At 42.2% G+C, this 12609-nt stretch overlaps 1 protein-coding gene and 1 pseudogene across 5 annotated transcripts in view; one reads left to right on the top strand and one right to left on the bottom strand.

Annotated features, from left to right (window-relative positions):
• The window catches only part of Trpc6 (transient receptor potential cation channel, subfamily C, member 6), a 106946-nt gene that overhangs the window by 30286 nt on the left and 64051 nt on the right, over positions 1 to 12609 (bottom strand). For all 5 annotated transcript variants that reach the window (NM_001429128.1, NM_001429127.1, NM_053559.2 and 2 more), the window contains 2 exon segments: positions 5172 to 5336; positions 7799 to 7981. In NM_001429128.1, coding sequence (NP_001416057.1) covers positions 5172 to 5336; positions 7799 to 7981 — 348 coding nt within the window.
• On the top strand, positions 11905 to 12029 carry LOC120094508 (small nucleolar RNA SNORA17; annotated as a pseudogene).

Genomic DNA, 12609 nt, shown 5'->3' with positions numbered 1-12609 from the left:
AGAAAAGAAACGAAGTGTTTCTCTTTAAGCATTACTAATCCGGCTCTTGGGCTGGAGAGATGGCTCAGTGGTTAAGAGCACTGACTGCTCTTCCAGAGGTCCCGAGTTCAAATCCCAGCACCCACATGGTGGCTCACAACCACCTTAATGAGATCTGATGCCCTCTTCTGGTGGGTCTGAAGACAGCTACAGTGTATTATAAACTAATCCGGCTCTTAGTCTTTTAATCATTGAGCAACTAGAGGACAAGCAAGATTGGTGAAGATATATATTACTAAACTTTTGTGTTTATTTTTGTGGCTATATAAGGAACTGTAAAGTATTTTAAATAAAAGCACCAATTTAGCCAAAGATATCATTAATAATACATATCAGTTCTATGCCCCAGTAATAATGTTTAGTTCACTGAGAATGAGAAAATTACTACCAGACTTCATTCCTGTGACTCTAAAGATAAATAATAACCCCGAGTGAAAGCATATGGAGGCCCCGTGATTTACATCCACTGCTCCCAAGAAGAGGACGGTATTTGCTTTAGGAAGTTGTCACAGTTGCACGGCCACAGAGTGAGAACAAAGATAACCCAGACGCTCCACTCTGCCTCCTGAAGCCTTGGGAACAGAAGCAGAGACACGGGTGCAACCCGCGTCCAGAAGAGGTGGTTAGAACACATGTAGGCAAGAAACTCTAACTCAAAAGAGAGAGAAAATGGATGTCAAAAATAGTACGAGAATTCCGCAGTGGCTGTAAACCACATTTCCTAGACGTTAAATCCTAGACCTACCTATTATCAACTGTGAGTATGAACAGACTTCTAACTTTTCTATGCTCACATTTTCTTAGCTGTAGAATTGGAGGTCATCCTGGAATTTACTCTCTGAAGGCCTTCGCTGCTCCCAGGCTATATGTGTTTGGGAATATTTTGTAATATTACTACTATAAGAGACCAAAGGAGTTTTAAATATCAAGTAATGCAGAGCTTTCAAATACACTAAGATAGGGAGAAGCATGGGGTAAAAATGATGAGAATTCATTACATAATATGATGAATATGTAAAACTCTCAAACAAAAATTTAAATTAAAAAGGAATTTGTCATTTCTTTAAAATGTGGGAGCAGTACAATTAAGACGGCTGAACAGGGGAATGTTCTTAGGTCCGTGGGTTCTTTTTTCCTCAAACCTCACAACCTGCGTTCAATCCGTGAAACACACAGAAATGTGGACAGAAAGAATGAACTCCATGAAGATGCCCTCTGATCTCCACACATGTTCTATGACACACACACACACAGCATGAGCACATGTATGCGCACACACACACATGCAGACATATACTCATGAACCATACACTATGCACCACACACACACATGCAGACACACATACCATACGCCACATACTCCACATACACACATACATACATGCACATATACACTCATGAACATAGACACATACACTCACACATATCACACACCACACACACACACATACTCATGCACACACATGCATATACACACAAACACCATACACCACACACCACACATACACACACATACACACACACAAACACATGCACATGTACATTCATGCATACACACATATACACACACCAAACACATGTACACCTACACTCATGCACACACAAGTGTACACATATATACCACACACACACACACACACACACACACACACACAGAAACATAAGTGTTTTTCAATTAATTTCATTGGAATACAACTTTGTATAAGACAAACTGCACTATAAATATAATTTCTAATAAATCCTTTATTGTTAGTGTTATCAATGTGTACTTTATATGTGGTCAAGTTTTGGTCTCATGTGTTATAAGGGGAAAATTCCATGATGGTGGACTTTATTCTCATGAGGAAATGTTCCCAGTAATTCCTAATGTCATCAATCTAAGTAGTAAGAAAGTTGCCACTGCTTAAGAGACCTTGTACTAGCATCCCAGTGTGAGTCAGTACAAGGACCTCTGGTGACTGAAATGCCCGCAATGTGTCTGGGTCATAAGACACCATGTTTGAAATACTGCATGAGTTGTCCCCCACATAACAAATGCCTAAAATGAGGCCCACCTGTGTCTAGGAACTGCAGTCACAACCTGATATGTCTAGCCAGCACACAAACTAGATGGACCAGAAAGTGTTTATCTATGAATTATTGCAGTAAGCCTCTCAGATTTGAGAGTTACACAGAACTTGAAAAATGGCTTCAAACCCATGATGAAAAAAGGTTGTTATTAACGCAACCTCCCAACTCATATTCCTGTTTAACAGAATGGTAAGTCAGTATCGCTCATGCCCAGCAGTGGACCTATAACCCTAGCTACATAGGAGTCTCACTGGAGGAGCACAACCTCAGGGTCTGAAAAGGCAATTCAGTGAGACTCAGTGCTTGCCTAACATGTCCAAGGTCTCCAATTCAACACACAGTCATGAAAAATACTTCTTTATTCTATGTGAACTTTCACCAGAAAAGCAAGGCCTGGTTTTCACCTGAACAAGCACATCATGCTTAAAAAGCCAGTGGCCATTGCTGCTTATCTACAGTGCACTTTCTCCTTGATATAGACATTCTTTACTGAAACAAGCCTTATAGTAGCATTTCTATTAGTGTTCCATGACCATACAAGGTGTGGTGGTTTGACTAAAGCAGTGACACTATTAGTAGGTGTGGCCTTGTGTACTCTAGTAAGTGTGGTCTTGTTGGAAGAAGGGTGTCACTGTGGGCATGGGTTCTAAGACCCTCATACTAGATACCTGAATGCCAGTCTTTTCCTAAAGGCCTTCAGTTGAAGATGTAGAGCTCTCAGCTCTTTCTGCATCATGTCTGCTTGGATGCTGTCAGGCACTATTGGGATAATTGATGCTAATTAGCTGTAGCTAATAATTAATGGTGATTAAGAAAAGACCAGCATTGTTGAGGTAAAATCTTCTGGGAAGTGTTTTCTTAGAGCACAAAGAAGCTGTGTCCCAGAGACAGCCAAGGTTGTGCCTCATGCCACATCTGTATTTGGTCATGTGTAAGAGTCAACGAGGTGGTACTGGTTTTGAAGGCATGCAGGGGTCATGAAGAGCAGCTGAGGCTTGGCACTGTGAGAAACCATGGAAGGCCATTGGTGAAGGTGCAACCTCAGTTGCAGTTGATGGCCCAGGACTGAAGGGGTCATGAAAAGAAATTAAAGCCTGGTACTATAAACAAAACTTATGATAGGCTATTGGTAAAGCCTAGTTGCAATAAGAAACCCCAGCATATAAAAGATGCCAGTACCATGGGATGACCACCAGGAACACTAGCAGCAATGGAATGGAGTTAACCAGAGCCTAGAGTGCTACAGAAGGCAGGGCTGGAGAAGTGATGCCAGCCCTCTGGAGGAGCCCAGAAGATCATGTGTGAATCCCAGACATTGGAATCAGAAGCTGAAATGTTGAAGTTTCTTTCGATACCCTAAGATGTTAGAGATGTCAGAGCCAAGGGATACCTACCAAGGAAAGCTGCTAACAGGGAGTAGAACTAGCTCAAGAGAATGAAATTTGATGCTGCTGAATGCCAACAGCAGGCAACAAGGATGAAAGGAGTTGGAAATCTGAAGACCACTTTGACATCAGACATGGAGATGTGGAGTTTGGAGTCTGCCAAGCTGGATTTCTGTCTAGCGTTGGTCCAGTATTTTTTTTTTTTACTTTATACAGGATTACAGTTAAGAGACTGCATGAATCTAGGTTTTGAATTTTGGACGTTTAACACTGTTGAGACTGCTATAAACTATGGGGACTTTTGAAGTTGTATTAAATGTATTTTGCATTATGCTAGCCTAGGTATGGTCCCCATGTGTTTGAACAAGGTTATGGGGGACAGGGAGTGGTATGTGGCGGGTTCAGTATGTTTGGCCAGGGAGTGGCACTATTAGAAGGGATGGCCTTGTTGTAGTAAGTGTGGCTTTGTTGAAGGAAATGTGTCACTCTGGGTGTGGGCTCTAAGACCCTCATCCTAGATGCCTGGAAGCCAGTCTTCTCCTAGCAGCCTTCAGATGAAGATGTAGAACTCTCAGCTCCTCCTGCACCATGCCTGCCTGGATGCTGCCATGTTCCTGCCTTGATGATAATGGACTGAACCTCTGAACCTGTAAGCCAGCCCCAATCTAGTGTTCTTTATAAGCATTGCCTTGTCATGGTGTCTCTTCATAGCAGTAAAATCTAACTGAGACACAAGGCAATATGCATACAAAATATATATCTTACCGTGAATACTATTACAGGAGAAACAAAAGAAGGAATAATGATCAAATTTGAGGAAACCTTTGATAGATGAGCTCAATAAAACTAGAACTTTTAAAATGCACAAAACTCTGTATATTTATGTGCTCGGAGGAAAAATAAGGAAATAATAGACTGATAATTTATTTCACACATAAATACTGACAGTATTCTGTTTCAGGTAAATTTTCAGGATTTTTTTCTGTCTCTCATTGAAAATAAGCACAATTTTAGAATATTGAAAAGGACACTGAGGAGTCTCTAAATAGGACATTGGTGTGGCACTGTCACCTCCTAAGGCTTGAGAGTCATGCTGAATGAAAGGAAGGAGAGATTGAAAGAGTCAGAGGTGGCAGTGGGATACTGAAGCCAAACACAGTCTTCTAGACATGACCAGGCTCTGGCACAAGTGAGCTCAAAGTAGCTGTGCTACTTGCACAATTCTTGCTCAAATCAAGGCCGACAAAAACCTCAGAGTGTGGTCAGGGGGGAAATGGAAATGTCACAAAGTCCCACCCCTGGCTGAAATGTCATGGAGTCCCACCCCTGCTTGGAGTGGTTAGCAAGGGATGGTTGCTGAGTGGGACAGGGGCAGCTGCTGAGAAGCTACCCATGTTTTGGTGGGCAGCCTAGAGCCATACACATGCTGGCACCATTAAATGGATTATGTGGGGTTTTAAAAGAGCACATGAAATTAGGAGGGCAGGGGACGGTGTATACAGGAAAAGAGAGGAGATTGGACTTATTCAAACATATTACATGCATGTATGATATTCTCAAACAAACAGAAAGATCATTTAAACCCGTGTGCTTCAAATCAGATTTCCATCTTGGAGCTGTATCTTTCCCTACTGGACAGAATTCAACTACAACTGGGCTGCAGCCCTAAAGACATACCTTGCTGCAAGGAGCACACCAGTATATGAGAGCCAGGAAGGGCAGTCCAATGGCGACAGCGAGGACCACGAGGAATTTCACTGCCATGGTCTGCTGCCGTAAACCAGAGAGGTTCTCATACCATATGGAGAGGAGCTGCTGCTGGCAGTTCGGATGCGCCACGAACTAGGGGGAGACAGCATACAGGATGGTTTGATGAAAAACAGCGGAGCTTAGACTGTCCTCCCAAGCTCTGGTGAGTGGTTTATGCTTTCCCGGGAGAAATGCAGTTAGCATTAAGGAGCAAACAAGGCATCTCACAGGTAGCAAGCAAAACAGTTCTAAATCTGTTCTTTATATTCAGATATTCCTGCTGATGACCTCCCCCCATGACTGGTGGCCTGTCTTTTAAACACAGAAAACATTGCGTTTTAAATATTATAATGTGATTTGTAAGTATTGTGCACAAATGCTTGTATGAATTTTACATTTTTTCTTTTTAGCAAGAAGGATCATCCTAGCTTAAATGTGGACATATAGCTTGTTTATAAAGATTTGCTTTTAATTGGGTGCATGCTCATGTGCATACCTGTGTATGTGCGTGCATGACTGTGTGGGTGTCATATGTACGTGTGTGCAGTTGTGTGTATGAGTGTGTGTGTGAGTGACTTGTGGGCGTTGTGTACATGTGTGTTGTAGGAATGTATGTGAGTGTGTCTTTGTGTGTGTGTGTGGTTGTGTACATGTGTGTTGTAGGAATGTATGTGAGTGTGTGTGTGTGTTTTGTGTGTGAGTGACTTGTGTGAGTGTATGTGAGTTTGTGTGTCAGTGACTTCAGTGTGTAAATGAGTGTGTGGGGGGGGGTCGTGTATGCACATGAGTCCACATGCCTTCAGAAGCCAGAAGAGGGAGGGCATTACACCCCCCGCCGCCAGAAGCTGGAGTTATAGGCAGTCTGTGAGCCTTCTGATATGAATGCTAGAAATTGAACTTGGTTGTTCTTTTAAAACAGTGTGTGCTCCTCACTGATGAGCCATCTCTCTAGCCCCAGATCACTGTTTGGAACCAAATTCATTTCGCTTCCCTCTGGAGTAGCGTGCTTCCTACAGGGACCACATTAATATTTGCATCTGTCAACTCTACCCACCCAGATCCAATGGGAGTCTCTGCTATCATCTTAAACCTTTCAATTCCATTTTTTCTAGAGTTCCTTCTTCTCACACATTTCATTTCAATAATGTGGTTTTCCTCATATTTATTTATGTTTTATATAAAAGAGTTTAATGTTAGTCTGTATACAAAAAAGCAATCATCTAAAATAAAATTTCATAAGGAGAAAAAAATCAGGTTACATTAAAAACTCTATCCAGATGAGCTTAAGGATGGTTCACCCCAAAGACAATGAAAACAAAGCATCTTTCGAAGGCAACGCTTGAGAGCTGCCACTGGGGAGAGGAAGGAGCCTTTTCACAGTGTCGGGAGGAGGGACCCCTCACTCTGCACACTGTGGGGAGGAGGGGACATCTCTCTCTCTCTCTCTGCACACTGTTGGAACTGGAAACTGGATGCATCTTTTGGGAGGGAGGAATTTACAAAATATTCTGAAATATAATAAAGGTAATGTATAAAGTAAAACTCTGACATATTAATATTACACCTAAGTTTTCTTTGCACATTTAAAACAAGTAAACCATTAAAAATATTTATGATATAAAAATACTCATGTCTTAATGATCCGAGTTTTAAAAACAGAAAAAACTTCATTGCACACTAAACTGATTAAATGAACAGAATGAATGATAGAGCAGACCCAGAAAAACAATGAAGTGTGTGCTTGTTGACTGAAGAGGCTCAGATAAGAATTTGTGGAAGGAAACAGTAATGATTAATTACTCTCTGTGATTAACTGGTACCCTGAATAATAACTATAAACAGTATATACATATATACATATACATATATATATATATATATATATATATATATATATATATAAAAGACCTATATTTAGTAGCTTGTTAATGGCTGGAGAGATGGCTATGTTTAAGGGAATATGATGCTCTATTAGAAGAACAGAGTTCAGTTCCCAGCATCCATCAGACCAGAAACTGCAGCTCCCTGGAATCCAACACTCTCTCTGGTTTCATCCAGCATACACACATGCCTGTGCCCACACACATACTAAATAAACGAAACAAGTAACACTAAAAAATGTCTTCATGCCCTAGGAAAGTTGTCAGAGGATGGGGTTTGTTGTCTAAGGAAGAATCTGAAAAAACCCTTGAAGGATTCAAAATGAAAAAGGAATTGAAACTGCTGGTCCAAATTGGAAACGAGCAACCGCCAGGAAAACGATGGATTCTGAAATATTGTGACTTCGTTTCCTTCATATAGACAACGCCTCGGGGTTTCTGTATATGGAGTCATTGTTATTACCTGAGTCAAGCAAACTGGCACTGACTGTAATGTTCTACATCCAAGGGCCAGGATTTTAATGATTGACCAGCCCTGTGGGTTTCGTGCCTCGCTGGATGCTTCCTTGAGACCCCACCTACTGTAACTGCAGTTAGAAACCCCCTGCTCTATCCAACTGTGCATATCCATTCACACAAACTGAAGACATGAAGTGGCCTCACGCCCGACCTTACTTTTTTTACTTCATATTTAATAGCGAGTTTTAAACGGCTGAGATTCGGACGAGCGAGGTCCCCGGGCTGGCGAGTCTCTGCATCCCCGTTCAGGATGGCTTCCACTTCCTCCGTGTTTCTGCAGAGGTCCAGGAGACCCACAACAAAATCCTTGCACTGCATGGACAGCTTCCTGTAGTCATTCTAGAAAAGAGAAGTATGGTTAAAATGAGAAGAGCTAGCTCATATTCCGTGTATGGCGGGAATTCTCAGGTAATCCAGGGATTGTAGATTTCAAGAGGAAAAATCACATTTTAGTTTTAGTACACCTGGTGTGCTTCGTTTTGTTTTTGCTTTGAGACAAGGGTCTAACACTGTAGTCTATGCTGATCTAAAACTCACTGGTCTCAAATTTACAGCAAACTTCCACATTAGTTTCCCAAGTGCTGCAGTTAGGATGAGCGACCATGCCTAATGTACTTTCACTGTACTTTATTTTAAATATATTTTGATCCTACTTTGTGTCAGCCCTCTGGGATATTTTATCACCATGAAGAATTTTCTCTAGATTCTAAAAGAATTACCAAAGAATTACCAAAGATATTTTAAAAGATTTTGCTGTGCCAAACTCACCAACTAATATGGGAGAAACCTCCACAACATGACTACTATACTTTGCATAGATCCTGCTCTACGTGGTACAATCTCACCCCTGACGTATAGTATGAACTTTAAAATGTCAAAAGGCTTCTAGAAAGGTGCCTCAAAAGCAAGCAAGTTCTTGACAGTTACCTTCCTTTTTCCTTCTTTCTTTCCTTCTTTTTTAATCTCAAGGTGGTCTTGAACTCCTGATCCTCTGCCATCACCTCTCAAATGCTCGGAATACAGATGTGTTCCACCGTATCTGACTTATCAACTATTTCTTTTAAGAACTGTTATTTCTTATATTAAGAATCCAGCACAGAGTCAGAATATAAGATCTCTGTATAGATTCGGAGAACTCAGATTCTCTTTAGAGAAGAAAAATATTAGCCAGGTATGTGTCATCTATGTACGTGTATGTGTTGTGTGTGTGTGTGTGTGTGTGTGTGCGTGCGTGCGTGCGTGCGTGCGTGCGTGCGTGCGTGTGTGTGTGTGGTACCTGCAGGTATATGTGAGTAACTATAGAGTTAGGGGAGCCCCTGCAGTTGTGGACAGAAACCTTTAACCACAGCATTAGCAGAAGCAGAGGGGTGATGATTTTCAGACCAGAGCTACACGATGAGACAGTTTCAAAGTTTAATGGGGAAACTCTAACTGTGCTGCTGTATCATTCCAATGAACTAAAGTAGCACTGGGAAGGATCAGAATGAAGGTCATTTTCAGTGAGCGTCCCTCTGTACAGCATCTCTTCACATCTTCATTTGTGTCTTCCTGGTGCTTCCTCCCTCCTTGTTTCCTTACCCTGAAATAAGATCTTTCTTACATCACCAAATGTTAACCAAAAACCTGTGATAGAGCAGGTAGATACAATCCTATTTATTTACCATATAATCTGACTATAAATAATGTATTCCAAATTATTCATTCGGTAACTGTTGCTATCTGACCGTAACATAAATCTGGCCCCAAATTCATTCATTGCCTTTGAGGACACCACACCATGTCGATACGCTAGAAGACTTAGCAATACCATTTCTTGCTAAGCTGGGAAACTTTAAAAGGGGAATGTACCCGAAGACCAGGATTAAGGCAGAATACCATTCTCTAGATAATGACAGGTGCCCAACAATGCTATAGAGACTGACTTCAGTCTGGGACATCCATGATCTTAATAAAAGGCCGACTCGTCCCAGCTCTGCCACAGTTGATGTGAGAAGTACAAGAGATGAACAGACACTAGCCTTTGGGAAAGGTAAAAGTGAGTTAGATACAGTTTCAAGTAAGAATTAAGGGAAGACAGTTTTGGAGATCCATCAGATGCCACCAACTGTCCTGTCGTTGTCACTAACGGAGCTTTAGATGCTCAGCAGTGATGCTCCAGGTTCTACTGCAGCTGCCAGGCTGAAGAACCAAGAAAGAAAAGGAAATGCAAGAGATGTGGAGGGCATCGGACGCCCTGAAGCAGGCTGTCCTGATAAACCTTTCTGTAGCTGAATTGTCACAGACCTAAACTCTACTGGAAAGACACTTCCTGTATCCATTCACTTCACAGTTCGGCAGGAAATACAAAGGAAAATGCCTACTTGTGTACACATACGAGCATGCATGAAGAAGGTTGCTGTATTCATTTACACATCTGTCCCCCCTGACACTCACGTATCTCCACTTCCATGTAATTAAAATATAATTGCATAATTTTCGATTCTCCTCTTTCTTACCACCTCCATTTCCCCTTCACACCCTCTCCCAAATTCATGGGGACTAACCATTGTTGTTACATATATTGAATAAATAAAGACATCATTACGCCCTGTGAATCACTCTGTGTTGCTGGTATGTATGTTTCTAGGACTAAAGAACTTGCAATGAGTAACTAATCAGGGTCTCATCACCAGGCCCTCTCTCCATAGTTGTTGAGATGGGAGCTGCTTTTGGTGGAATGGTCATTTTTCTGTTACTGAATCTGTCAATGCATGAGTGTGAAAGGTCGAGTTTTCTAGTATGCTCCTTGGTCTTTTCCTTCAGATAGTTAAAATTCTCTTCATAGAGGTCTCTCCTCCTAGGTTAGGTTTTTTCTCAGATATGTATTTTGAGACTGTTGTGAATGGGAGTAGGTACATGATCTACTTCTCAGCCTGTTTTTCACTGGTGTATAGAAAAGCTACCTGCTTTTTGTTTGGGGTTTTCTTGTGAGTTAATTTGAGTGTCTTTCCGGACAAGTGCCATATCTTACTTCTCTTTTGAGTCTACCCGAGCTCACAGAGTGTGAGGCATACAAAGGAGAAAAGTGGCTGCTGCATATGCAGAAGGGAGCATGGAAGGACGTAAAGCGTAGCTGTATCTGAATTCCTTCTTGCTGCTTGGTAGGTAGGAAATGGCAGCTCCTTGCCTGGTCTCCTAGTGAGCGAGCACTCCTCTGTCGTGAAGTCAGAATGGAAATAACTTAAAATAATTCACAAATCTCAACAAGAGTACATTTTCTCCTTCCTGTTTGATCAGTCAGGACCTCAGCTCTGGGTCCCTGGTATGTGACTCCATCCTGCAGGTTATATCTCAAGTAAGTGACACCGTTTGTTTCCCTACAAGGTCTGATACTAGGCATACCACCTTAATGCTAACAAATACAACTCCCCAACTCAGCCCAGTTTCTTGGAAGATACTTATTTTTCAAACAGGCAAAGCCAGACCTTTTTAAACATTATACAGCAGAACATAGCGATGATTTAAAAATAGGCACAAGATGAGCTCCTCTGCTGTTCTCTTCCCCTCTCTGCTGCAGAGGCATCTGGAGAGCCATGTGCATGGCAGTGAGTGCCCAGACCTCTGGGACACACAATGGAGCTGGAAAAGCTGCAGGAAAACATTCTCTTCAGAATTGTAGGGGTGCTGGGGATCCTTATGGGATAAAGGAAATGAATGGGGAAAGGGGGCCTAAAACGAACCATTGTGTTACCACAAGCAACCTACGAGGTTCAGAACAGTCTACAGACCTAACTTACAGAAACATAAGCTGTCACCGATGAACTTATGGACACTGGAGACGTGTATTTGTCATCGAGTCCATCCTGTACTGATCTCTCCCTTTGAACTTTCTCACCCTTAGTTTGAGGTTAGACTGGAGGCAGGAAAAATCTGCTCTTCTGTGGTATTAAAATAAAAGTTCTGGGCTTCTGCTTTTGGGTTTGTTTGTTTATTTGCTTGCTTGATGATTGCTTATTAATTTTTATATCCACTGCTGAGGCTGAATTCTGTCTAGCTTACAATAGTCAAGACCTTGAATTGCTCTGTAAAGCCTATATTCTTGAGTTAAGGTATTCCATTTGTTTGTAAAATATCATGTGTACCTAGTAATAAGAGACCTCCCTCTAATGATATCGCCATAAACCCTAATGGCTGCCTATACTTCCCACACTTCACCCATGTGCTAAAGATGGGGCTCTGTGATAAAGAGGTGTGTGGACTAATGGTAAAATGCTATCAGCTCACCTGCCCCAAGAGGCATTGCAGGTGTGGCTAGCACATCGCATGTGTGTCAGCAGAGAGAAGAAAGGTTACCCATGTGCTCAGTGTTCTGACCTATAAACACCTGAGTGTTTAGTAGCCTAACATTACCTGAAAAAATAAAATAAGACAAGTCTGTGGAGCCAGGAAGCCTGGTCAGGGAGCTGGCCTGGGGTGACAGACCAGGCCTGTGATAACCCCTGCCTGGTGCCATAATACATGAGCAAGACATCACTTCTGAGGCCACTCCTGATGACCCCAGACACTCAAAGATCCCCATGCACTACTCAAAGGAGAAAGTAAGTGGTGCAAAAATGGAAGATAAAAGAGAAACAGAAGATTTAGACACAGGGAAGAGAGGTAAAACTGGAGATTCAAGAGCAGTAAAGGGGTCCTGGCCTGCGCTGCCACAAGGGGTCTTGTCTCAAGTCTGTGGTATGCCCTGCAGAAGCAGGGGTCTGTTAGCACCGAAGACCAGGTAGACTTCTCTGGTCTGGACTGCTGCCTGGGGACATCTTATGCCTGAGAGCTGTGCAGAACTGGCCTCACCCCTCACCTCGGCATAGTGGGAGAGATGGCCCTGCCTCTTGTCTTTTGTATGGTGGCATCATGGAGGAAAAGATCTCCTCTCCTTCCATTTGCCCTCATCACGGGTGGTGAGTTGAAGAGTTGACCCCAATTGGTCGTGC

This window comes from Rattus norvegicus, chromosome 8, assembly GCF_021556685.1.
Source record: "Rattus norvegicus strain SHRSP/BbbUtx chromosome 8, alternate assembly SHRSP_T2T, whole genome shotgun sequence".
Classification (NCBI taxonomy): domain Eukaryota; kingdom Metazoa; phylum Chordata; class Mammalia; order Rodentia; family Muridae; genus Rattus; species Rattus norvegicus.
The sequence above is the reverse complement of the archived record's forward strand: the minus strand, read 5'-3'. Positions and strand labels throughout refer to the sequence as shown.